The sequence below is a fragment of the Odocoileus virginianus genome, chromosome 28 (genome assembly GCF_023699985.2).
Source record: "Odocoileus virginianus isolate 20LAN1187 ecotype Illinois chromosome 28, Ovbor_1.2, whole genome shotgun sequence".
Taxonomy (NCBI): Eukaryota; Metazoa; Chordata; class Mammalia; order Artiodactyla; family Cervidae; genus Odocoileus; species Odocoileus virginianus.
In genome coordinates, this window is record NC_069701.1 from 22466997 (window position 1) to 22494117 (window position 27121).

General features: G+C 45.1%; 1 protein-coding gene across 9 annotated transcripts in view; it reads right to left on the bottom strand.

Annotated features, from left to right (window-relative positions):
- The window catches only part of NAV2 (neuron navigator 2), a 783526-nt gene that overhangs the window by 35641 nt on the left and 720764 nt on the right, over positions 1-27121 (bottom strand). For all 9 annotated transcript variants that reach the window (XR_011484330.1, XM_070457299.1, XM_070457298.1 and 6 more), the window contains 9 exons: positions 24912-25072; positions 23380-23568; positions 17177-17229; positions 12035-12058; positions 11845-11919; positions 7187-7270; positions 6699-6810; positions 3442-3587; positions 570-742 (listed from right to left, as the gene is read on the bottom strand). Coding sequence is in view for 8 of the 9 variants with exons in the window: in XM_070457299.1 (XP_070313400.1) it covers positions 570-742; positions 3442-3587; positions 6699-6810; positions 7187-7270; positions 11845-11919; positions 12035-12058; positions 17177-17229; positions 23380-23568; positions 24912-25072 (1017 nt within the window). In the remaining variant the exon portion in view is untranslated. The remainder of the gene's footprint in view (positions 1-569; positions 743-3441; positions 3588-6698; positions 6811-7186; positions 7271-11844; positions 11920-12034; positions 12059-17176; positions 17230-23379; positions 23569-24911; positions 25073-27121) is intronic.

The following is a 27121-nucleotide window of genomic DNA, read 5'->3' on the forward strand; positions in this document are numbered from 1 at the left end:
CAACAGCGAGAGTTCAGGGTGTTGAATCATGCTATGAAATATAGAACACTTTGGTAAAGAGAATGGTCACTGAATCACTCTATTTTTTAAACTTCTAGCTTTTGAGTGCTGATCTTAGAGAAAGAGTCAACACTAAATTTTGACTCAAGAAGAAAACGTTAATCTCTCTCAGCCCTGCCGCCCAAATGAACCAGAATTTCACCCCAAACTGTCAACACTTATACCATCATCTCCCCGACAGAGCATACTGGCTGCAGTTTTTCACATCTACCTATTTGTTCAATGCTTAGGACAGGATAAGGAGATAACCACTGTCTCAATTTGAGAAAGAAAGGGAAACAGAGGTTAAGCCACTTGCCCAAGACCAGCCAGCTAATTATCCACACCGATGCCAGCAGAACAAAAAACTTTACAGTCCTGAAACATGGACAGAACACGCAGAGTCCCAGGAACGCAAGACACAAAGGACCCCAAGGAGCAGACAGCGTAACAGGACTCCTAGCCATTCCTGTTAGAGAGAGCTCTCAGGGGCCAAAGATGACCAAAGCGACCCCAGCAGACAGACTTACAGAGAATTGGAGTGAGAGTTTCGCAGCAGGGGAGTGGAGCCCGTGGATCCGTTGTGCGGTAGCTTCGGTGAGGAAGGCAGAGAAGAATCCGTCATCTCCTCAATGTCTGAATGGGAGGATGCCGACTTGGGGGACTTCTTCTTCCCGAAGGCTTGCTTGAAGGAGCTGCGTAACTGAATACACAAGACTGTCAGGCTGGCAGAGGCCGGGCCCACCCCTCAGGCCTCAGCAAACAGACATGCAGAAGAGCGTATTACTTCTCCCGAGCTCTCCTCCCGGCCATGGAAAAGGTCCCCCACAGCTCTCTTGCATCAGTGCATTAAGGGAAGAAGAGTTATCTGGTGTTGACAGCTCAGGGGACTGGTCCTGTGGGTGACATTCCATGCCTACTCTTGGGTCAAGACTCGATGCCAACAGCAAGACAGAGCCTGGCTCAGCAGATGATGTGGGGAGGAGGGGGTGACACAGCAACAAAGCGGGGTGCTCAGACACGGTGACGGATGCGGGTGAGGTTAGTCATATCAATGGATGGGTTAGCTTGGTATCTGATATTCACGTGGGTCTTGCTTACCTCATTGACCTGCCAGAGAAAACGCAAGCAAAAATGGGGAAGGGGGAGGAAAAAAGACACATTTTTAACAGAGAAAGCCAGAGACAGGGAAAGCTTCGGACTTTTCAGACATGGCATGGCTCATAATAAACACCATACAGAGAGGAAGTGTCTGGTAGGACCAGGGATCTTTCAAAGCTTAAGAGCTATCTTCTCCAATTATGGAAGGAGAGGAAGAGTGTGTCTGGAGGTACCTACAATCTAAGCTCTACAGGCTGCTTTGTTTGGCTGAAATGACTGCCCCATCTTCCTACACTCCTCATTCTTTCCTGCCTCTAATCAGTCATCTGTAAGTCTTTTTAAGCGTGATTTCTTTTCTCAGCAAGGGTTGCTTCATTGCTGCACCAGTCCTAACAGGGCTGCATAGCTCTCTGACATATGTACTTAGGAGCTCCTACTGTCCTTCTGAACACATAATAAAAGCAGAAAATTAGCCATGTTGCTCCTTGCTCCAAAAAAAAATGATATTTTAAAGAAATGTATTAACCATATTGGGAAAAAGGAACTGGTTTATCACAAATTCCCCAAACCATGAAATGGATCTGAAAATTCTGAGAACATAAAAAAATTAAAAGTATGATGTTTTCTCTGAAAGCCATGATAAGCACATACTTTTGTATGACCAAAAAATACAGCTTCATCTTTAAAACATTCTTTTAGAAAGTAAATTTCTTCTTCTAAAGTTTTTTTTTTTTTTCCTTCTGAAAACACATTCTGGGAGTTTCCGCAAGCACTGTGAAATTCAGAAAACAGGCCATTCAGAAATAATGAGAATTTTCTCCTATCAAAGTTTCACCCATAACAAACTGCACATCCAGCTTGTGGTCAAGTCTGGATCCCATTTCTCTCCCATTTCCTACTTCCAGTCATATTTCCAGAGAGTAGTCAGAGAAACAGAAGGATCTGTACACATCAACCTAAATCCTTGCTCAACCTCTGCTAAGATGCCAGGTAAAGGAGGAGCTTACACAGATCAGACGACACTGACCTTTGGGATTAACTGAGGATGCTAATTGTCCATCCTCCCCAGTGGCGCTGATAACCAAAAGCTGTCTTAAAAATGTTTTATTTCCTTAATTAAGGAAAAAGGACAGTCACATTTTTTCATAGAAAATAATTCTCTCATCATTTTGATAATCAAATCAGACCATATTTAGCAACAGCATATTAGAAACAAAATATGAGTTCATTTTACTTAAGACATAGCAAATGAGTCGACTAAAAGTCATCAGTAACGTAAGGAAAGATTTAATCAGAAAGATGAGAGAATTACCCGGAACTGGCCTTTCCGCTTGCCTCCAATGCAAGTCATCGATAATCAAAATGACTAATCCTCAACTCCTCCATCACTGGACCTCGCCACCCATCCAAGATAACACAAAATGAATGAGAAGTGTATGGAATGAATGCGGACACTGAAGCTACTATGAACACATGATGTTGCAAGCATTGACAAATGGGGCTGTGTGAGTCCTGGCCAAGTTCAGATCAACCCGGGGTGTCCCTGTACTAAAGCTCGGAGCAGTGAATGTCATTCAGAACTCCACAGCCGGTCAGCAGGACTGAAAATTGAGTGGGGAGAGGACAGTGGCATTTTCCATGAAGAATGGGAAAAATTGTTCAAGAGGCCATTGTACAGAAAGTCGAGTAGCTGGAGGGAATTAGGAAACATGGAGAAACACTATGGGAGACTGCCTCTATTAAATTTGCTGTTTTGAGTTATGACCTCTACCCCACTCCCAATTCAGAACCACTCACTAATCGCTGACAACCACTTCATGAAACTTTTACTTTCAGCAAAGGGTCAAAGATATTTTAAAGACAAGGGTGGGTGATTTAATGCTCTCAAGGGAATCATGTAAATAAGTAGATAAGGACTATGGTTAACGATGGGATGGCCAGTGCTACACACTCCAAAAAATACTTTGGAACTAAGGGAAAAAAACCACTTAATAGTAACCCTGGTCTAGTATCTGGAACTTTGTGGCCAGCCTATGATGAGGAAGAAATGACGCACATGGAAGACGCGTGCTTTACATAAAGTCTCGTGAGACAGTAAAACTACAAGGAGGTGGTTATTTCATAAATCCTAGTGCTTGGCTGAGCACAATACTGACTTTAGCAGAAACCTGTCCACAAGCCCCTTCACTGGATTGACCCCCAAGGGTCTACGTTGTGAAGTTAAGAGCTTCATATCCGGGGCACATTGTTTCCGAGATCAACCCTGTTATTCAGCACAAGAGTCTTTGGAGGCACACTCACCCAGTTCTTCCGCTTCTTCTTCTTTGAGTCGGTCTCTATGTTGCTGCCCACGCTGGAATGGCTGGTGGCACTGTTGATGCTCGAGACGCTGTCGGACGAGTGCTGCCTGCGGATGCGGAGGTCTGCGGCCTGGGAGGTTCCGTTCCCTGGAGACCCAAGATCCAAGACGTCAGCAGCTGCTGACTTTGCCCCTTCCTCTGCCCCAGGATTTACACCCACATTCGCACAGCCAAGGACTAGTAGCTATCTCCCATTAGACCTCACCTGCTGGTCCCGGATGCTGCCTTTAAGGTCCTTGAGTAGGTGGGGGCCATGCCCTCTTTGATTAATTAAAGGAGAACTCTTCTCATTGTGCCCAACAGAAGTCAGGGGAGGCTCAGGGAGAACTCCCCCACACCTGCTCTCTTGAGCTTTAGACACGACAATGTGTCCCCGAGTTGCGGCAATAGTCAATTGTGTTGTGAGCGCCCCTCCTTGCCTCTCTCTGCTCCTGGGGCACCAGCTTTTTCATGCCCTTGGATGGACATGCTGTGCCCACATCCTTTCACCGCCTGACAGCTACTATTCTTTCTTCCTGGGATGCTCTTCTCCCTCTGTTCTGCCTGGCCAGCTCTTATCAATCCTTCTCACGTCACCCCTAGCCTCACTTTTCCAGGAGGCTTGCCATCTGAGCTGACAGTGGTACCAGAAATAACACCGCCCCCAAAAGCAGTGAGACCAAAATAAACCTTGCAGACCATGTTCCCTATAAGCACAAGACACCAACAGCCCTGTCTTTAGAGCACTGGTTTCAGGGGCAGACGTGGGTTCTCGTCCCATTTCTGTTATATTCAGTGACCTAAGGATGCGAACATCGGCTGTAAAACTCAATATTCCCCTCAGTGCAATGTGGAGGGAGGAAGAGCATTGCCCCCATAAGCATGTTGTCTACAGAAAACGGGTTAATGAAATCATTCAAACACTGAGCATAGTGCTTAGAACACAGTGAATGTTCTGTAAGTGTCAGTTCTATCACCTATCAGTACTCTTCATTTCATTTTTGATGTAACTCCTCATGCCCACAGTTTTCCCCACTATCCCAAGCAACATACGTAAGGACAAAGCAATTCCTTCCAAAATGTTTCCCGGGACAAACGAGGGATGAACCCATTTCAGGCGGCCCCACATCAGTAGGCACAGTACCAAAGAATAGCAAGGAGAAATAAGAAAGCTTTCTTAAGTGAACAATGCAAAGAAATAGAGGAAAACAGTAGGATGGGAAAGACTAGAGATCTCTTCAAGAAAATTAGAGATACCAAGGGAACATTTATGCAAAGATGGGCACAATAAAGGACAGCAATGACATGGACCTAACAGAAGCAGGAGATATTAAGAACAGGTAGCAAGACTATACAGAACTACACAAAAAAGATCTTCATGACCCAGATAACCATGATGGTGTGATCACTCACATAGAGCCAGACATTCTGGAATGCAAAGTCAAGTGGGCCATAGGAAGCATCACTACAAGCAAAGCAAGCGGACGTGATGAAATTCCAGCTGAGTTATTGCAAATTCTAAAAGATGATGATGTGAAAGTGCAGCACTCAATATGCCAGAAAATTTGGAAAACTCAGCAGTGGCCACAGGACTAGAAAAGGTCAGTTTTCATTCCAATCCCAAAGAAAGGCGATGCCAAAGAATACTCAAACTATCGCACAATTGAGCTCATTTCACATGCTAGCAAAGTAATGCTCAAAATCCTTCAAGCTAGGCTTCAACAGTATGTGAACCAAGAACTTCCAGATGTACAAGCTGGATTTAGGAAAGGCAGAGGAATCAGAGATCAAATTGCCAACATCCGCTGGATCATAGAAAAAGCAAGAGAATTCCAGAAAAACATCTACTTTTGCTTCATTGACTATGCTAAAGTCTTTGACTGTGTAGATCACAACAAACTGCAGAAAACTGTTAAACAGATGAGAATACCAGACCACCTTACCTGCCTCCTGAGAAATCTGTATGCAGATCAAGAAGCAACAGTTAGAATAGGACATGGAACAACAGACCGATTCAAAATTGGGAAAGCAGTATGTGAAGGCTGTATATTGTCACCCTGCTTATTTAACTTATGTGCAGAATACATCATGCAAAATGCCGGGCTAGATGAAGCACAAGCTGGAATTAAGATTGCTAGGAGAAATATCAATAATCTCAGATATGCAGATGACACCACTCTTATGGCAGAAAGTGAAGAGGAACTGAAGAGCCTCTTGATGAAAGTGAAAGAAGAGAGTGAAAAAGCTGACTTAAAACTCAACATAAAAAAACGAAGACCATGGCATCTGGTCCCATCATGTCATGGCAAATAGATGGGAAAACAATGGAAACAGTGACAGACTTTATTTTCTTGATCTCCAAAATCACTGCAGACGGTGACTGCAGTCAAGAAATTAAAAGACACTTGCTCATTGGAAGAAAAGCAATGACAAACCTAGACAGTGTATTAAAAAGCAGAGCCATTACTTTGCTGACAAAGGTCCATATAATCAAAGTTATGGTTTTTCCAGTAGTCATGTATAGATGTGAGAGCTGGACAATAAAAAAAGGTTGAGTGCCAAAGAACTAATGACTGTGGTGCTAGAGAAGACTCTTGAGATTCCCTTGGACAGCAAGGAGATCAAACCAGTCAATCCTAAAGAGAATTAGTCCTGAATATTCATTGGAAGGACTGATGCTGAAGCTCTAATCCTTTGGCCACCTGATGCAAAGAGCCAAGTCATTAGAAAAGACCCTGATGCTGGGGAAGACTGAAGGCAGGAGGAGAAGGGGACAACAGAGGATGAGATGGTTGGATGGCATCACTGACTCAATGGACTGGAGTTTGAGTAAACTCCGGGAGATGGTAAATAAAGGACAGGGAAACCTGGCGTGCTGCAGTCCATGGGGTCGCAAAGAGTCGGACAGGACTGAGCAACTGAACAACAACATGTCAGTCTGTAAATATCAAAGCATTAGTGAAACTGAGGCTGTGAAATACTCTGATACTTGGTCAATAGAGACACATCCTCTTCCACTTTGAGATACATCAGAGAAGAGGACAAGCCAGAACAGCTCTCTTCCTAGAAGCCGTAATTAACTGGATGAAGTGTCTTCTAAGACCTGTCCAACTGACACAGACTCCTGCCCTCTGGAAGGGCGGTTGCATCATACACTGTCAGGGGAGGGCTCCTAAGGGCAGGCGGGTCGCCAGACTGAAAGCTGCGTCTCTTGCTTACCTTTGCAGTTGAGCTCCGGGGTGTTAATTACTCCATTAATGGCAGCCTGGGCAGCTGCGTTCTGTTTCTTCAGCAACTCAATGGTTTTTCTTAACTCATTCAGTTCTGAATCCTGAGAAGCAGAAAAAAAGACCGGTCATCCCCAAGTCGTTCTGTACTGAGTTCCACTGAAGTCAACTTAGCATCGGCTTAGAGGAGAGGAGAGAATGAAGGAGCCACAGGAAACCTTTGTCACAAACATTAGCCTGGATCAGCTTTCAACAGGCGTTTGTGAGCACAGGAAAGCCAAGAGGACTAAGATCTGTCGCCAGTGCAGTTACCACCACTCACTCCAAGTCATATTTTCACTCAATAAATTCTGTTCCTTCAGATTCAATTCCAATAGTCCAATAAGCACACTACAATCTATACAATTTCCTGGAATAAAACTGGATCATGTATTTAGGTTTCTTAATTCTAAGCAGGGAGGGAAGAAGTTCCTGTTTTACCTTCTGCTCAGCCGTCATGGTTAAGCTCTGGAGCCTGATGGTCATGTTTCCAAGACTCTGCTCAAAGGCTGCCACGAGGTGAGCCTAGAGGGGAAAGACACATTTCCCTGCAGTTACATTATCTTGCAAGGTTTGCTGTTGCTGTTTAGTTGCTAGGTCGTGTCCAGCTCTTTGCGACCCCATGGACTATAGCCTGTCAGGCTACTCTGTCTTTGGGCTTTTTCCAGGCAAGAATACTGGAGCAAGTTGCCATTTCCTCCTCCAAGTGGTCTTCCTGACCCAGGGATCAAACCCATGTCTCCTGTTTGGCAGGCTGATTCTTTACCACTGAGCCAGCTGGGAAACCCACCTTGCAAGGCAGGTGTGCCTAAAGGGTGCTGGGTCTTAAAGAGAGAAATCTTAATGGTGGCCACGTGGGTGAGCCCCTGTCGACTTCTTTAGCCTCTTGAGCCCCCACTCCCCATCACTCTCTGGGATCTGGTTACTCTAGTCTTTCATGTTCTCCAATGTCCCGTGCTTCTTCCCACCTCGGGGCCTTTCTCGTATTTTCCCCTCTGCCCGGAATGCCCTTTCCCTTGCTGCCTTCCCAGCTGATTTTTACACATACTTCTCGAGAGAGAGCTCAGCACATGTCTTCATGAGACCCGCAGACTGGGCTACTTCCCTCTGATTCACTCACACAAGCAACTGGTCTGCTGTGTACTTTGTGGGATCACAGTCAACGCGCGCGCGCGCTCACACACACACACTTGTGATCACTAATTTACGCCAGTCTCTGCTACACTGCAGGATACCTTTCGTTCCCCAGGCACCAGGCTCGCAGTAGAGGCTCATGTTGGGCATGTTTACAGAATGGACGAACAAAGTGGTTGGCAGATGTTGCCTGTTATAATCCTGGTTAATAAAAAGCCACCAAAAGGCCCATCTGCTACCACCTCAGAGAACGTTCCCCCTGGAGTGAGAACCTTCCCTGGGGCTCCCCTGCACTTTTATATATCTCTGTAGAAGACAGCATCAGACACGCCATTATCCTATATTACAAAGACAGCTTTAAAAATGCTGCCAATTATAGTTGAAATATGCATCCAATTTTCAGAGATGTTAGAAACACGAAAAAAAATGTGTATCTTAGAATTAAGAGATGTGATGTTTCCTTGTCTGCCCCTTTCTCTGCAACCCTCTTTAAGGGTAAGATGCAACTCTGTGTCCCAACACTAAACCTTCTTCCACAGAGCAGTAGGTGAGAGGGCAGTGAGTTGACTGAGGATCCTGATAATATTGTTAAAACCAAGGATAAAGAATGGCTAAGTCATCTAACCCTGCAGGCCTCAGTTTCTTCATCTATAAAATGGGAGCCGTATCTATGTTCCTCCCAGGGTGATTCTGAGCACGGAGTGAAACCATGTGGTTGAAAATGATCTGTAAGCTGTTAAGGAATTGCAAAACGCAGGCATGACTAGAGACTGCAGGGAACAAAGGGGTTTGGGAACAGATATTCTGAGAACACAGGTGTAGAGAGATGAAGAAAAAGTTCAAAGAGTGGGGTGGGTAGATATACAGAAGGTCACAGGAGGAACCAGAAGGACTGGAAGGTACCTGAGTCTTGGGAGAAGTGAGACCTGATGGTTCTGGAAAATTCTCGAGACAAACATGATAGATGCATAGAGTGAAGAAGAAAAGGGTGGGAGAGGAGTCATTACCCTGGGCAATAAGGAGGGTCAGGTCAGCAGACATTTCTGATTAGGGAGGAGAAATTTGAGGGGTGAGTGGGAGGCCTCTGTTACTGGACTTCATGAAACAGGGAAACTCTAGGATCAACTGTTGAGCCTCTTTCCCACTGGCCGTAGGAGCTGGCAGGGGACAGGGGCACTTGTGATACAAATGTTAAATGGGCTGGCCAGCTTCTTTCTGATTGCATGCCCTCTCTTATGAAAAACTGAGAAAATGCCTTTGCATTTTAAAATAAAGTGATATGCTTTAGTCTGCCCTGGAGAATGTGGCAGGACAAAAGCCAACCAAATTGGAGACAGTCACATAGTAAATGAAACCAGGGCATGGAGGTGAACAAGCTGACTGCTACCCTGGCACTTCAAAGGAATGACAAGATCAAATTTAAATGACTGAATTTCCATTTATTTCTATTCCTCATTTGATTGCTACCCAAGATTCTATTTGTGGGCATGAAAACTTTCTATTCATTTAAAAACAAAAGCAAAACCCTGACCCCACAAAGACTCCTTATCAAGAGAATGTTTTTGCAAACTCAAGAAGAAACCACATGTGCTCCAAAGAACCAGAGGATCGCATTTTGCTGGTGACCAAAAGGACTGAGTCATGATCTCAGTTATGAAAATACGGGCCAAGAGGCTGGTTCAGAGTCGCACAACAGCCTTCTCAGCAAGCAGCATTCTCACATTCCCAGGGAAAACAAACACAAGTGGTATAAAAACACCCAGAGAAGGTGGCTTTGAGTAGTTTGTCTAGAAAAAACAAACATGGCTTGGCCTGCAAGAAAGATGGCAGACAGTAAAACACGTTAGCACTGCCGGTGGTGCGTGGCAAGACTAAATATTTACTTTAAAACAATATGGGATTCAGTGGCTTTTATGAAGAGCAAAACAGATTCGTGAAATAACAGTAATGTGAGGGATCTCACTCTTACTCTTCTGGACCAGAGAGGAGAGTTCCAAATGGCCCAATGCAAGGTCCCTTGGGGGTAGCATGAGGTCATTGGAGGAATTAATCAAGTTCACTGATAAATAAATGACTATTTTTCAATTAGTAAGGGGCAGTCATTGGTAGCTATAGTTCTTAATAAGGGCAGTGGTTCCAAATCACCTGCTGTCAAACCTCATGTGTTTCAAGGAGACCCCTGGCTCACTGGTTCTGGACAAAGGCATGCATCTAATTAATGAGATGAAGACTCTAAACCTCAAATTTCAGCTCTAACATCAATTTCTGATTTTCTTTTTTTTTTTTTTTTTAATTTATTTATTTATTTGGCTTCACCAGGTCTTAGTTGCAGCATGCAAGATCTAGTTTGGTTTCCTGACCGGGGGTTGAACCTGGGCCACCTGCATTGGGAACATGAAGGCTTAGCCACTGGACCACCAGGGAAGTTCCAAATTTCTGATCTTTTAGGATACCGTAATAGAGAAAAAAGTTAAGAAAATAAAGAAGGATTAAAAACACACACAGTAGCCTAGTATACTAGGGTTTTGGGGGAAAAAAAAAAGCAGATTTCCAGAAACGTAAGAGAGCGCAGGAGAATGAATAGTTCAGAGCAGTTAGCAATTACTGAACCTATAATTAAGGTCAAGCACTCTGCTAGGTACTTCATGTGCAGACTTTGAAATGAAATGGAAAGTTTCCTCGAGTAGACTCAGGCTCAAACTGGGAATTACATGGGCAAAAGCTCCAGATATTTACTAATTATGGTCCTGGTCCAAGGAAGACAAGCTTTTTGCTTTTCATTTTAACAGCATTCTGGGGTCACGCAGGTGGCTTTCTGACGGGCTCACACTCACGATCTATGGTCCCAGGCTGGCTGTGCACTCCCAAGCAGGAAGCGCTGCCTCTGAGGCATCTCAGCACCTTCCAAAACCTCAGGCTCTGCCTCTGAGCCGCAGCCCTCAGACTCACGGCCCTGCGGCAGGGTACCTTTACCGACTGGTCTGATGTGGTAGGAGATCTCTGCCTCCACTCTGACCCCGCAAATCCTGTAACCACACCACAGTTAGGAAGTTAACTTAACCACCTAACAGATGCATGTGCTCATGATGTGGCCTGACCCTTGCTTTTCTTCGGTGCTGCCCTCATTCCCACTTCCTTCTCCCTTCCACCCCAGCCCTCCTCCCCCACATCCACGCCATAGATTCTAATCACACTGAGCTTCTTACAGGTTCCAAATGTGGCAACATCTTCACCTTGGGCTTTTGCACAAATTACTCTCTTCGGTTAGAATGCTGTCGTTCCCACATCCTCCCCTACCTAGCAATCACAAGATGTAACCTCCTCCAGGAAGCCTTTCCTGACTTCTCCCAGCCCCATCAAAACTGATCTAGGCGTTCCTCTTAGGTATTCCCACAACCATCCCCCTTTATTGCTATCATAACAGCTATCATGTCATAGCAGAACTGTTTTGTCTCTCTGCTGTACCGCAGAAAGAACACTAAGATGACAGTGATTATGTTTGCTTTGCTGTTGAACCCACAGTGCCCAGGGCATAGTTGGCACTTAAACAGTTGCTGAATTGAATGCCGGTTGGCAGTGCCTCCTGAACACGTAATTGTGTATATTATATAATAATTACAGAGCAGTCAGCCATTTATTGTGGAGTCTTAGATTTTCTTCTTCTTCTTTTTTTTTTCTTTTAAGATGAAAATTTCCAGAAAGAGAAAGGAAAATAAATTGTTCTGAGCACTTAATCTATTCCAGGTACTGATCACATGACGCCCCTGAGAGCTAAGTGTTATCATCTCCCAGCGCACTGAGGAGCACGCTCAGAAGCGAAAGACTCTCTCCAAAGCACAGAGCCAGTAAGTGTCAGAGCTGACGCTCACACCCTCGATACCAAAGCCCGTGTCTCTTTGGTTACACCACTCTGCCTCTGTAATGCTCAGAGGCAGTGACGGCTACTGCTCTGGGTCTATACTCACATTCGCTGTCAGCTGGGTGGTCAAAGCAGAAACTTTTTCTTGGGAGGCATCCAGTTCCCGCCGCAGTTTGCGAATCTAAAGATGACAAGGGACAGACTTACTTGCTTTGGCAGTCCACTCCCAGGATGAGCTGGGAGAAAGAACTGACCATGGTGAAAGACAAAAATCCAACAAGCAAAGTGTTCCTTACCTCTGACTGGCATTTTTCCTCTGGCTGTAAAGAAAAACACAGAAGAAATTAGACCACTTGAGGAACAACTGGAGGGCCATGTTTGGACACTTGCTGCAGTCTTAAAGATTTATTAGTTTCTTTTCTGATGGACTTCTCTATTAAATAAACCGGTTCAATTCATGTGACCAATCAGAAAGGCCAAATATAAATAATGTATTCTTTTGAGAAATTAGGAAGAATCAGGAAATACTCTAGCTATGTTGGCTGTGAGGAGCCCCCTGCTCCCACGTGGAGATGACGACAGGGAGAAGGGGTTATGAGAAAAGGAGAAGCCAGGGGAAGAGTTGTCAGATTTAGCAAATTAAAAAAGAAAGAGAAAAAGAACAGGGCACCCAGTTAGATTTTATTTTTCTTTTAGTTTAAGTATGTTCCATGCAACAGTGAGAACACACTTATACTAAAAAATTATTTGTTGTCTATCTGAATTTCAAATTTAATTGGGCATCCTATATTTATGGCAACCCACTCCAGTATTCTTGCCTGGAGAATCCCATGGCTGGAGGAGCCTGGTAGGCTACAGTCCATGGGGTTGCAAAGAGTCGGACACGACTGAGCGACTTCACTCACTCACTTATATTTAATCTGGCAATCCTACCTGGGAGGCAGGGAGGACAGCTCATAGGTTAATTCTGCCCCATTTTATCCCTCCCTCTCATCTCCCTAGGGCACTGAAGCAGAAACAGCAGCAGAGCAGGAAGGTTACAGAAGTGAAGGGGACTGGGAGGCCCCATCAGCCAGCCTGGTGACTCCCCAGCTTATAAGAAGGAAGATGGCCTGCTGTTCCATCTGGAGGCCCTTGTTACCTGTGACCCTGGGGAGTAAGGATGAAGCCTGTAGACTCTCTTACTGGAAAAACCTTCCATCTGGGGCCCTGGGTCTGTGGTGACACAGCAATCGACCAGCCAGAGACTACAAACTACTTATCTCTTCCCATAGGGGGAGCCCACATGGGCTGGGGGGAACCTATTGCAGGGGGAACCATCCTTTCTCTCTTCTGGAGTTCCTGTAGGGGCCCATATAAGAAGAAACCCACAACCTCCAACATACACTTTCTTGGAAATGTTGGAAGTGTTCAATGGCCTTCTCTCCACACCAAACCATTTCTATCTCCTTGGGGTGGAGCAGCCAGGTAGGTGAGTGAAGATCAGTAAAGATTCTATTTTGTCCTGACTCCTCTATGTGTGTCCTAATCCAGTTTCACTAGTGGCAAACCCATTACTTTGAAAGATCAGCATCTGACTCTGGTGTCTCCTCCTCTCAGTTAGAACGCAGAGGGGTCCTGCAGTTCCCAATACCCGTCAGCTTGGACAAGAGGGTAACCGGTCTGACGGCCCCTCACACCTTGCTTTCCACTTGTGACCTTGCCCCAGAAGGCCCTCTCTCCAGGCTGATTCCTAACAGCAGAAACTAATTTTTAGGTACACTGTGACCAAGTTAGTTAATCCTTGCAGTAATTCCACAAAGTAGGGTGGTATTCCTTTTGAGTTTCAGAGAGGTTAGGTATCTTGCCTAAAGTCACACAGCTGAACAATTTCCTTATCTAAGACATGCTTTCAGAAGGTTGGGAGATGTCCTCACTGCTTACTCTTCCCTCTCTGATACTACTCAGCCATTCCTCTTTATCTGTCCATCTGCCTGTCCATCAATTCATCCCCACCACCACTACCTATCAAATATTTCTTGATTTCCAACTACGTGTCAAGCACCGTTTTAGTAATCTGGGATACAGCTATGAACATGACCAAGACCCTCACATCTCTTGTTGTTTACATTCTGGTAATAATAAGGAGCATTTTATTAAACACTTACTATATGGCAAAGGCAGTTCCAAGCACTTGACATTTATTATTCACTGAATCCTCATAACAACCCTTTGAGAAGGTACTAATATAATTTGCCCATGGTGACAGCTGATAAGTGGTAGAACTGGGATTGGATCCAAGGTAGTCTGGCTCCAGAGCCTATGATCTTAACCAGCACATACTCCTGGCTCTTTGACTGCAGTGACATTCTCCTGGAGGCCTTCCAGAAATAAGTCCCTGGCTTCTGAGTCTGATCCAAAGGAGAAAAGTGAATGGTGATAACGTCACAGCTATCTAACATTTGGGAGGCGAGTGGGAGGTCTGTTAGCAGGCTGAACCATCCACAGAGGACTAGCCCTACTTCTAAGCACTTCTATCAGCAGGACTAATGCTCTTTACTCAGGCTGCTACCACTGTCTGTCCCTGGGCCCACCTGTCTCCGGGGCTTCTCAACAGCAGCCTGGAGAAATCGTGCGTTTTGTATCTTGCCCCCAGCTGCTGCCGCACTTCTGCACATCTGGGAACTCTGAGTGAAGCTCTGGGTCTCGGAGCTTCCACTGGGCCGTTCCCCTGGGAACTCAGCTGCTGCTCCCTACTGACCAAGAAAGCAAGTCTGATGCCAGATGTGCCCTCCGCAATTTTTTTCTATTCCGAGAGCTGGCCATGACCTCTCCACGGCATTTGTTTAGCGTCAGGCTGTCTTTTCTTTCCTTTATAATTAAAATTACAGGCAAATTTCAGCCAAAATGAACATTCTTGAGTATCTAAGAATTACAGAGATTTCGAGGGGAGGGGGGAGAAAGCATATTATCACCCAATAAGAGCCTTTAAAACACTGGGGTATTAAACAGACCCTTTGGTCTGAGTTAGTGGCAACATAAGAGACTCCAAAGACTTCTTTCTAGACAACAAATACGAACTTGTTTATCTTAACATTTGCAAAGGCGCCTAAGCATCTGTTTCAGAATTTCATCATCACCAAGGAGTTAATAATAGATAAAGGACCACACACCACTGTTTGGTGGTAGCAGTCTGGTCAGACTTGACGTTTTCCTTGGAATGAGCATCCCACTCCATTAATGAAAACATTCAAAGGTTAGACTATTTTTTTTTAAAGTCTGCAAAAGCAACTTATATTCTCAGAGAAGGCTAATGTAAAGGACAGTACATGGGAACCCTTGACTCACTGACCTCAGACCACCTGGCCTCGCTCCCTGAGGCCAAGGGTAATATGTAGAATAAGGAGGTAATTTGTCCAAAGTCATACAATAAGGGAAAAAACTAGGAGTAGGTTTCAGGTCTCTTGCTATCCAGATAAACATGGAATTTAAAAGTATTAGTATTATTAGGTCTTTGGTAATTTGTGAATTTACATCAACTCAGAAAGGACAATTTCAAATTTCATGAAAACACCAGCTTCAAGTCCACACACCAGAACAAGAGCTACCGAAGGAGAGCCTGTGGCTGCAAGAACTCCCAGGGGTTGGCATGAATGGCACAAAGGGGAAGCAGCCGGGAACTGCACGTGATAGCTTCCTGCCATTGAAGTATTACAGGTGAAGAGCTCCTGTCCTTTCCCTCTGAGGCTGGCTGATGCAGGCCAGCCCCCCAATTGCTGCTTTTCTGAGTGAAAAACGTGTGGACAGGAAACCCTGGGAACTGCCTGAGAAAATTTGAGGCTTGGGCACTGAAATGTCTGCTGCGGCAACACCATACCAACCCTACGGAACTTGAGTCCCACGTCCCCACCCCGTGCCTTCCATGACTCTGGATTCTGCTTTCCGCAGCAGGATCCTCTCCCCACCTAAACCATGTCCTCAAGGCTCAGCCCAGAGCCCGGCATGTACTGGGTACCAGTAAATACCATGGAGGAAGTGACTCTAGGTCTGCAAGTATCCCCTCTGGGACCCACGTCACAGAGCTTCATTCTACAGGGGGGGACTCGGAGGCCTCAACTGCTGACAGCTAGAAGGCCATTCTTGTGCTTTCCTGGGTAAACGCTTGAATGACTCCTTCCCAAAGTCACTATATATAAAGCCTTTAGGATGACAGCCCAGACTCTGATAACACTTCAGACAAGTTGACATAGCAGAGGCAAGAGGTTATTTTGGAGCTGGAGGGACAAGGTGGTAGGAACAGAAGAGAATGTTTCTAGGTCCTTCAGCTCAGACCACGTCAAGAACCACTGAAGTCTGCTCGGTATACGCCCAAGAAGGAACAGTCAGGCCCTAGGCTCTTTAACTTGATTCTGGGATGGCCTTTAACTTACAAGGGGCTATCTACAGTTTGTCCCACGACATGGCCCAGATACCTGGCATTACCAAAAACTGAGTTATTAAAACATCTGTCCTTCATGGAATGAAGGGCTAAAGAACCCCCAGTTTCCAATTAATCAAGTGTTTTTTTCCTTATATGCATTCCCGAATGAAAGTTTTTAAGATAAATAATTATTCACATAGCTATAGAAAGCATCCCAAACAAATCCAGTACTATACTTGGTTACATGTGGCTTTTTTTCAGTAGCCCTCTCACAGCTGACAGCTTTCATTTACGAGAGCTTCCTCTGTGCTGTGTGCATTCTATTCACTGCTTTACCCGCAGCTTCTTATTTCGCTCAAACCTGTTATTTGAACACTATGTGCCAGGCCCAGTTCTAGGCACTAGGAATAAAACCAGAAAAAAGTCCTTGTTCTCCAGGAATTTATGTTGCAATGAATAGAAATCTTCATAAATTTAATTCTCAGTACAACTCCACAAAGTAGGGACTTCTATTCTTTCTACTTTACAGACAAAGAAACAGGGAGATACAAAGTTGAAAAAGCCATCTTGGCACTTCCTTGGTAGTCCAATAGTTAAAGAATCTGCTTTCCAACGCAGGAGAAGTGGGTTCGATCCCTGGCTGGGGAACTGGGATCTCACGTGCCACGGAGCAACTATGACTGTGTGCCACAACTAGAGAGTCCATGTGCCAAACGAAAGATCCTCAATGATGCATGCCATAACTGAGACCCCACACAGTCAAATAAGTGAGTTAATATTTTTATTAATTAAAGAAAGAAAAAAACAGTAAAAGGCATCTCATACATTCTAACCAGTTACTACCCAAAGCACAATGCCACTTTCACAAAAGTCAGCTCCTGATTTATTGGTTGGTACATTATAATCAATAGCTGTTTGTAAATTTCAAATTGTGTTCCCTAACTAATTGATCCCCTTATGATGGAAATACTTTCTCTAGGAGACATGCTTATATTTTATTTTTGACACACATAGCCATACAACATTGATTTATACTCACCGTAGAATAAATTGATGACGTGCTGGAAACCAAGGAGAGTGAGGATCCATGAACTATGAAAAAAAGAAAAAGAAAAGGTCACTTGTATAGCTGGCTACTAGGCAGCCCAAAAGGGGAAGGGAAGGAGAAACTCGGCATCAGAGGACACTACCAGGCTTGGAGCTACCACCTCACCGTGACCCAACCTCGCCTGGTTCGGTGATAGGTCAAAGTCAAGTAAGGAATCATTTTCTATGGGAGTCATTTTTCTGTTGCCACATTTTATTTCCTACAAACTTCTAAACACTTCCCCCCTCCGACTACCAAAATAATACATAATTAATAAGTCAAATGTTTCAAGTACAGAGAAGTGTTAAGAAGCACATTCACGGCCATCAATTGTGTGACTCATAGTTCTATTACCCAGAGGCAAGTGCTACCTGCTTCGTTCCAGCAGATTTTATTCCTTTCTTTTTTCTTATGTGTCCCTTAAAGTTAAATTCGTGTTGCAAATGTATTTTATATTTTGCTAGCATCTGTCCTTTGTAGATGCAAAAAATGATGAGCTGATTATTCTGAACACAAGAGGCTGGCTGTTGGCTACAGTACATTCATTCAAGATGACCATGTAGCAGAACATTGGTTAGAAAATATATCCACTGAAACTGAGGTTCTTCGTCTGATTTTTGTCATGTTTACACAGTGTCCTCTCCCCTGGCTGTGACTGGACTTTGGGACTTAGAACCATCCTGTACTTTCCTCCCTCACCTCCCCAAGCCATGGAGATGTTTTATTATCTGTCTTCGTGTCATTTTAAGCCACGGTCTTTGTCAGGACTAGGTACTCTGGCTGACTTCTCTTCTTGGAAACCAGATTCTTTAACGACCTTTTCCTAGTAATCTCTCAAAAACACTGCTTGAAAGATAGAAATATGCCTGTGGAGACCTCACAGATCTTTTGATAGGTCACAGCCTCCCTGACCAGGAGTAAGATGGCCCTACCCTTTCCACCACACCGCATGCTCACCTGTGATCTGAGAGTGGGAAGCTGGGGAGGAATACATGTGCACCAAACGGCTTTCACTTACCACCCAAGGAGTGAACTCGACTCAGATCAGTGGTCAGCAGAAGCTACCTGCCCACAGATGTCCCACCCACGACTGCGCCAACCTCCCCGGTGCCTCCACACCGTATTCCCAATAAACGTCCCGAACCCCAGCCTTCCCTCAGGCGCTCCTTTCACACTCTGAATCCCGCTCTCACGCATGACCTGTGAAGTTCTTTGCCATCTGAGAGTCTCTCCTGGTGCAGCTCCCTTGGTTTAGGATGTTTCCCATCCCTGCCCGTTCAGATCTCCAGTGGGATCAGCTCAAATGTCATCTTCTCCAGGAACCTGACCTCATTTCCCACATGGCCACCAGAGCAGCTTCCTCTCTCCTCTGTCCACACAGATCCTGGGCTTGCACTCCTGGTCCTCTCCTCTCAGAAGCTGCCAGCTGCCCTGAGGCTGTCGCTGCACTGTCACTTATATCCACCCTCCTCAGCAATGCCTGGGGTTCTAGATCTTTCCCTCTATTCTTCCTCCACCCATCACTCACCTGGCCTGTGCCCATAAAAAATCAACTGAAGGTGTTAATGGCCAATAATGGCTTTCAGTGTTAATATGTCCACACATAAAAATAAGTGTCTCATGCCCTAACCTAGTTGTCTAACAATCTCAAGGGTTAGTAAGTTACTTTGGCCCCACGACACAGACACTAGGGGGGAAATTACACTGGGGGCCAAGTTGGAGGAAGAGATGTAAGTAGCATGGAGCCGCCGCTCTATCACGCTGCCCTGCCAGACGCCGGCTCTGGAGGCCTGCACAGGGCTTCTGTGTGGACTTTGGCTGGTGAAAATGGGAAGCCTGTCTCTTATTTCTCTACCTCATACACATGGATTCACTGACACTGCCTTCAGCAACATCTCAGGGCAAGCCTGGGGCCGCACGCAGAGAGAGGCACATCTGGCAGGCTTCGGGTGGAGGTAATTATTTTTCTCTGTAATTAACTCCTCTTACTCATAACTAGCAACAGCAAGGCTGTGGTCCAAAGGAAGAGTCCTTGCTTTCCAGATCAACCCCGAGCTGAATGTGGCTGCCTGAACCACTGCAGCTGGCCCTCCTTCAAGTACGCTGAGCCAAGGCAGAGCCTGGGTCATGCGGCTGGGATGCTTCTGGACAACAAAACGCACACAAGACTTGCACAGCCCAGAGCAGCAGGAGCATGCCCTTCAGCTTCTTCCCTATCCTTCCCCAAATTTGAAGGTACAAGGAACCAGAGAATACCTAGGCCACCTCTGACTCTCTGACACCCAGAGAGGTTAAGTGACCTGCATAAGGTCCTATAGCATTCAGGAACAGGATCTGCAGACCAGAAATCTGGAGATGGCTTTGCCCTTGAGTGATCTCACTTACTGAGATTTACTTACTGGTTTCTGAGGTTTACTTTTGTTTGTTTTTGGTAAAGCCTTCTGGTATATTTAGAATGGTTTCCTAAAGCCTTCATTCAATCTACACAGGCACAAGCTGGGACCAAGCAAGCATACAGTGTGTGTTTGAGAAGAATGTGACTTCACCCCAACCTAAAGCACAGATAGGGGTGAAATCACATGATGGAATGACAACTGGGCATAGTCTAGCCAACAAAGCAAACAAGTGCCTCTGCTGGAACACTGGGGCATCATATATATATATATATATATGTATATATATGTGTGTGTGTGTGTGTGTATATATATATTATATATTATATATAATGTACATATTCAGCTTCATACTAATCAAAGCACTTTCTCACTTATACTACTGTTTGCAGTGATCCTCAACATCACAGAGAATGTGTAGGCAACATTCCCAGTAGGGCAGCAATTTCCACCCCTAACAAACACAGGAGTAAATGAAGGCCCAGAGGGGTTAACGGATGTGGTCAGGCACACACAGGTGGCTGGGAGTGGAGAGAGAAGGTGAATCTGGGCGTCGCACTCTAGATCCCCCTCTGCTACTGGGGGCTGTGGAAGGAGTCAGGGAGGTGAGATGTGGTTCTCGTGGCTACTGGGCCACCCTCTCAACCAGCTAAGAAAACGTAACTGAAGATGGAGACCACACTGATGAAGGTTCATGTAAGAGAGCCCAGCTATGGCCAAGGAAACGTGTAAAGTAGGACTGAGCAGAGAAAACAGAGGGCTGAGAGTTCAGGAGTTCAGGACCTAGCAGTCCTGGCTGCAAAAAGTCCCCAAGTCACTTCTTCTGTTCAATTTTGCCATAAACAAAATGGGGTTGAAATGGCCCACGGGGAGAAGGATAAAACAAAACATACAACTGTTACAACAGCTACTGCTGATTGAGTACTTACTATAAACCCCTTTCAAAGTCATTCTACTAAATGCCTTCCAGGATTTATCTCACCTAATCTTCATGCCAGTCCTTTGAAGTAGGTACAATTATTTTCCACATTTTAGTGAACAGGAAATAGGCTGACCAAGGCAAGGCCCTTACCCAAAGTCACCATGCTAACAGTGGAGGTACCAGGACTTGAATCCAAGTGTAACTCGGGGGGGGGGGGGGGAAGCACCCGGGAGCTGCAACACAGGATTTATTTACTAATAAGCAGCTTTGTTTCTGCGGGCTCCAGATAAACTGGTTTAGACTGCACCATTTCTTAGGGACGATTGGTAAAGTCCTGGATTTTTTACTCCAAAGACATTCATTTGAAAAATGCCTCAAGCATCTCTCTAAAGTACCCTATTAAAGCCGACTTGAAGATCACATAATGTGCCTGATGGAAATTAATTTACCTGAAATAACTTTGAAAGGTTGCACCTGGGCCATGCTTGTACTCATCTACATATTTATAACTTTTATTTCCTTCAAAAGGCAAAGTGCTAATTAAATCCCACAAAAACCTCACACAAGGACTTGGGCTAATTCTTCCTAAATTTCTATTAGTATTTGCTTTCTGGCATATGATAGACCTAACTGCCTCTTATGAGGAGGTTCTATTTGGCCCAAACATGAGATATGAATTTTTTTCCCAGCTGTTTCTGCAACACCAGGAGTTTATATATTCAAGAGCAGGGGGGTGGGGGGGGGGAAGTCTTCAGCCAGTGGAATTAAAAACACCTAAGTGCACAAGCCCTATTTCGCTTTTGTAATGTAACAGCTTTGGAAGAAATAAAACAATCTAATACCAAATTTCCCAAAAGATGAAGACGTAACATGTTTCTTAGTACTGATACATCGACAACAGCCCCTACTCCTTCTCCCTGAATTTGATTTTACCTCTGCAGTGAGTTCCACATCACCATGAATCATCAGGGTTTACAAAAGTCTAGACACTGCTTGTGGGCAAGTCCTTTTTATCAATGTCACTTTAACATCCCAGATAGCCCACAGTTGTGCTGCCTGACAGCTTGATTCCAGATGGAATAAATAAAAGCCATCTGATGATGATACTGTAATGGTCCTGGACCTTTATGAGGCGAAGTGTGCTTGTTTGGACAAGCTGCAGGATGGAACACCGTTCACTCAGGTACACCCAGGACAGAGCAGATGAACGGGGTGCACTACAGACTCAAGTCATCATCAGGAGGGCGGGGAAATGCTTGGTGGCCACGCTCCGCTTGCCCACTGAGCAGAAAAAAGTTCAAGACAAACGACCTACTCCTTCACCTTAGGATCAACATGCCCTCCTCTATTACTGCTCTGAGTGGTTAAAACACTGATTTCTAGCCCTTAAATCCAGCAAAACATTCTCAGTAACTCAGGCTCCACCCCTCTTTAATCCACCATCCCAGTGGGTTCCCATATATGGATTTACAGACTAGTGTCTGCTCCCTGGATGCCACTGGATGCAAATGATACAATCAGAGTGGAGAGAATGAAGGAAGATTAACCACAGGGCAACTGCTCTGTAACTAAACTAAAACTTTTGTTAAAAAGAACACTGGGCAGAGCAGAAACCAACAGCCTGCATTTCTCCCCCTGTGGACTTACTTAGGGATTTCCTCAACCATCACAACTTCATTTGTTCTACCAGGAGGACACTGGGCACATTTTCCCTGTCTCACAGGGACTAGGAACAGAGGGACGTGCCTATGACTCCCCTCTGCACACCTATTCTATTCTGTCACTAGCAAAGAAGGTACAGCTAGGGCTAGGGCTCTCAGCCTCGTTTGCCCCAAGAGTCTTCCCTCCTCTGGCTGGGGATTTCCAGCTGCCAGGACATCAATGCTGAAGCTGAGTGTTCAGGCTACGACAGGTACTAGCATTATTGGATTAACATTTATATATATTATCTCATATATATTTAATTCTCATAATTTTAATTCTGATTTAATTTCAGGACTCAGGTACTCCTATTCTTATCAGTGAAAATACAAAGGCAATAGAGAGGTGAAGTTAACTTGTCCAAGATCATATACCTAAGAAGTAGTGGAGCTGGAATTCAAACCCCAGCAGTATGACCCCATATCCTTAACCATGTTCATCACTGGTAAGACACCAATGATAAAACACCAGTATATTATCAACTTCATCTTTGCTTTGGGGGAAGGGGGTGGAGGGATGTGCCTGACATTTTGACTGCTGGCTCCCCTAACTCACACTTTGCCTAAAGGAAGAAGAAATGAATCGAGGCAGGAAGATGGCCGATGAAGGTGCCCACAGTAGTTTTCTCCCCCAAATTCTGATTAAAACAAACAAAACATAAAAATCCTACCCCAAATATTCCCAATTAGCAAGCAAAGAAGGAAAAGGGCAAAACTGAATGCAAAAAACTTAAAAAAAAAAAAACAAAAAAACTGGTGCTTGAGAAAAAAGATAGAAGATTCTGGAGCAACATGGAGAAGCATGGCGGCCTACAGACCCCCAAAATGATCCCAGTGCAGCGGCACAGAAAAGTGAACTTTCTCATAACTGGTGTTGCCAAGATGGTGCACCAGCAGCTGAGCCTTACAGTGGAACTCAGCCAACTCCAGGGCTCACCAGTGTTTTGTCAGCAGCCTCTTCCCTCAAGACCTGCAAGGTTAACTGAGAGTCAGACCCTACTGTTGAGAGCTCCCCAGCGCAAGCCGGTGACTTGGAATCTCAGGCAGGTGGGCTCTTGCCTTGATGATGCGATCTCAGTCTAGAGGAACGCTAACCACTCTGCATGCTGGGAGAGAGGGTGAATCTCCTGGCTCGCTTACCTTCCTCAAACCCATCCCGGAATGAGCCTGAGCGGCTCATGGTTCTGCTCTTCTCGTCCAGGGACATGGAACTGTTGCGGAAGCGGGTGTCGGTGTACGGGTCATACTGCCCGTCGGCATTGGAGAGGCTGTGGGTTCTCAGCATGGTCGGGTTGGACAAGCTCATCTGGGTGACGGTGGTGGGACTCGCTGCAAGGAAAGAAGTCAGTCAAAAGGTTGGAGGCTCACGGCCCTGAAGGGGACAGAGAGGAGGCTGCGGACGATCGGCCATCTCCAGGCCTGTCAACTCCTCTCCCTTTGTTTTCTCAAAGGTAGTCACATCTGCATTTGAGAAACACACTTAGAGCTAAAAATAAGGGAGGAAAGGTGGGTCAGTGCCAAAGCGAGGCTCCGGGCCCCAGCTTTCCCACTTGGCACGTTCAGACAAGCTAGTATCACCTTCCAGGCATGAGCTAATTACTCTCTGGGCTCATCTGGGACAATTCTCTCTAAAGCCAAAAGCCCAAAATAGTTCAGCCGGGCTTTTGATCAGATGGGAAGCATTTGTGCATGACAAAAAACTCTTGCCTCAAAGAGTTACAGCTGAGGAAGCACAACAGGAACACAGGTCTCACTGTCTCTGATGGGGAGATTTCAGTGGTGCCTGCAAAGCTTCAGCACAAAGGGGGCGCGTGTACTTCAGCCGAAACTGGCTTTCTTATTAAACTCCTGTCCACTTCAGTAATGTAAAATAGTTCAGAAGTGCAGCCGGTTCATTAAAAATGAAGAGTTAAGCCTTCCTTGATTAGAAGTCCTTTAAGACCAAGTTTCTTATTCACAATAATCAGAAAAGGCTGCCTCCCTGAAGAATGCGATGAGGCTGGAAAAAATGCTTCCCTCTGTATCCATCTTGGAAGGCTCAGCTCTCATCCCGCCACCTCCATGTAACCTTCCCCAGTCATTCAAGCTAGGACTAGTCTTGCCTTTCTCTGTGTATAATACTTGCTATTGGATCACATTCAGTTTTTACACGATTTCACATAAAGCTTTGAACTATTCTCGTTTACCTGTTGATTAGTCTGTGTGGGGGTCTGTCTCTCTAAAAAAGCACCCATTGACATGCCAGCAGGGACTATGTTACAAATTCTTTTCCTTTCCTCATTGTGCCAGTCAAAGCCTTATGTCACTGGTAGGCACTTCCAAGAATACTCATTCAATCAAAACTTGATCTTTATTTCTGGTTTAATAAAGCAAAGAGGATGACCAAATGTGGGATATGTTGTAGAACGTACTTCTTCAGAGATCTTAGAATACATGCTTCTCATTCTACGGATAGTTTGCCCTACCTACATCAACCATGTAGAGAAAATTACCGGTAGAGAACCGAGAAACCTTTCTCTTTCCTTTCGCTATCAATAGCCTGTAATCAAACTTCACTGCTGAGGGCAGATCAGATACTGAGAACTACATGACCACATGTCTCTTTCAAAATGCAAGATAACTTCCGCCCCAAGGTGCCGATCAACATCGTTAAATGCCAAGTGGCTACTCACCCAGCTGAGAAAAGTTAAATCTTGTTCCAGAAGGAGAAGTTACACTGGACCCAGAGGAGAAAGGAGAGTTGGCGGCGGTGTCCTGCAGGCCTCCTGCAGAGTGGGACCGTAACCATTCTTTTGCGTCTTCTTGCGTGCGGAGCTGGGAGGTGGGGGTATACCTGGACAGACAGAAATCGGGCTGGGATTAACTAGGAACAACGCTTATGAGAATGAGCGCCCCGGAGCGGATAATAAACATATAAAAAGAAAATATATATCCAAACATAAAGGAAGAAAGTCTGATGTTTGAAAAATCAGGTTGCTACACATTCTGCAACTCACAAATGTTCTCAAAACCTTTTTGGCTACTTGGCTGTCTTTGGGGAAAACTGCAATTCCTTTCAGTTTAAAGGGAACTACATGAAGGGAACGAGATTGGTAAATGCTCAAAGAGCCGGCTCTGGGCGTATCTGTAACATGTTGATTCATGACGGTGTCATTTCAAAGCCCCCACCTTGACAGGACTGAGGCAATGAAACAAGCTGTTGTCAGAACTCTGAGGAAGTTTTAATTAGATAGCTCCTGGCATCTGCATTCTGAAGTGCAAATAAGCAGCCGTGAATCACAGAGTATCAGAAACCAGACACGTAACAGAAGGTGTGAGGAGACCAAGGCTGACAGCAGTGGCTGTAGCCTGGCAGAAACCAGTCTTCAGAGGGGACCCCAAATCACTGGGTCTCACACGAGGCCCACCTCCTCGTCAATTCTGAAACGTATCTGGTAATGATTTACTGAATGTCTCCAACACACCAGGTGCCTTCACAGACTTTATCTCGCTGAAGCCTCAGACTCTCCCAGCAATGCAGGTGCTGTCACTCCCATTTTACCGAAGTTTCAATCCATACGCATCTGATCCCCAAATCCATGCTCTCCTCATCATGCCCACAGGCAGCATCTCAAATTTCTAAAGTGCCCAAGTGACCAGAGTACTTTGGACTTATAAACAGATTCTGGTGGGGTGACTACCAGATATGTGTGTGTACAGAGCAGGTGAGCCAGAAAGAGAACCACAGTGAGAATTCGGAATATAGACATGGTTCTTCCTTAATGTTTTTACTAGAATTGGACTTTCCAGGTCCCATTAATTGGCTGAGGATACCATGTCACATATCTCCATTCTGAATTAAAAAAACAAACAAACAAAAAAACACAATTTTTAAAAGCTAGAGTTACATAGTTTTCATAGGATAGATCTGCTCCAGAAATATACACAGGATTATGAAATGCTAATATTCAGAAGTGAGCTTCTACATGAAGCAACAGTGGGGCATCAAGGTCAAACTCACTGAAGAGCGGGTATGATTTAAACACTGGCCTGAGTGCCAACAAGCAGCTCTCACAGGCATGATGAAAACTGTTAAACACAACAGGCCTTGCCAACTCCCCTCTCGAAGGCCACAAGGCTGAACTTCCTCCCTCGGGAGGTCTGCTGGGGGTTTTTCAATACTTCTTAGATTCTTAGATTTGGCTGCACTCGGAGCTCCTGTTGAAAGGAAGCATTGATACCTACCTTCCATTACCGGTCAAAATGCTCTCAGCCTTAAGAGCTGCTGGCTATTAACTACCGACATACACGACAGCAACGAAACATTTCATTCCAACTTCCATGTTTTGCGAAAGCTCTTAATGCTTAGTGCAGGGTGAAGCGGATGCTACAAAGGACGAGGTGTTTAGAGAGCGAGAGAAATGATAGCTGCAACCACATGACATTAAGATCACAGGACAGGCGGTAGGACTGAAGTTCTTCTGGGTGGCAAAGTGAGGTGAATGGTGTGAGCAATGGTGACTTATAGCATCTTGTTACACCAGGACCAGAGTCAAAAATGAGCCATCACTTATAGTGAATGAGACGACACTCCCTCTAGGAAAGAAAGTTTTTTCTTTCTTTACGTTAAAAAAAAAAAAAAATGATCGCCTCGTATCTTGTGGGGCATTGAAAACCGACCTGATTTTAGATTAGAATATTCAGACAAGTGCAAAGCACCTGTCCTTAGCAACTTTATATGGGCCAAAAAGTAAAAAATCCTCAGACTGGGGGTGGGGAGGAGGGGAATATTTCTCTTCTTTGCTCATGTCCTGGCTGACAAATCAACATGCTACAAGTCATATCCTTTCTCTCGGAAGACAGCCGTGGATGGAATGGTCATGGCGAAGTGATCAGCAATTAA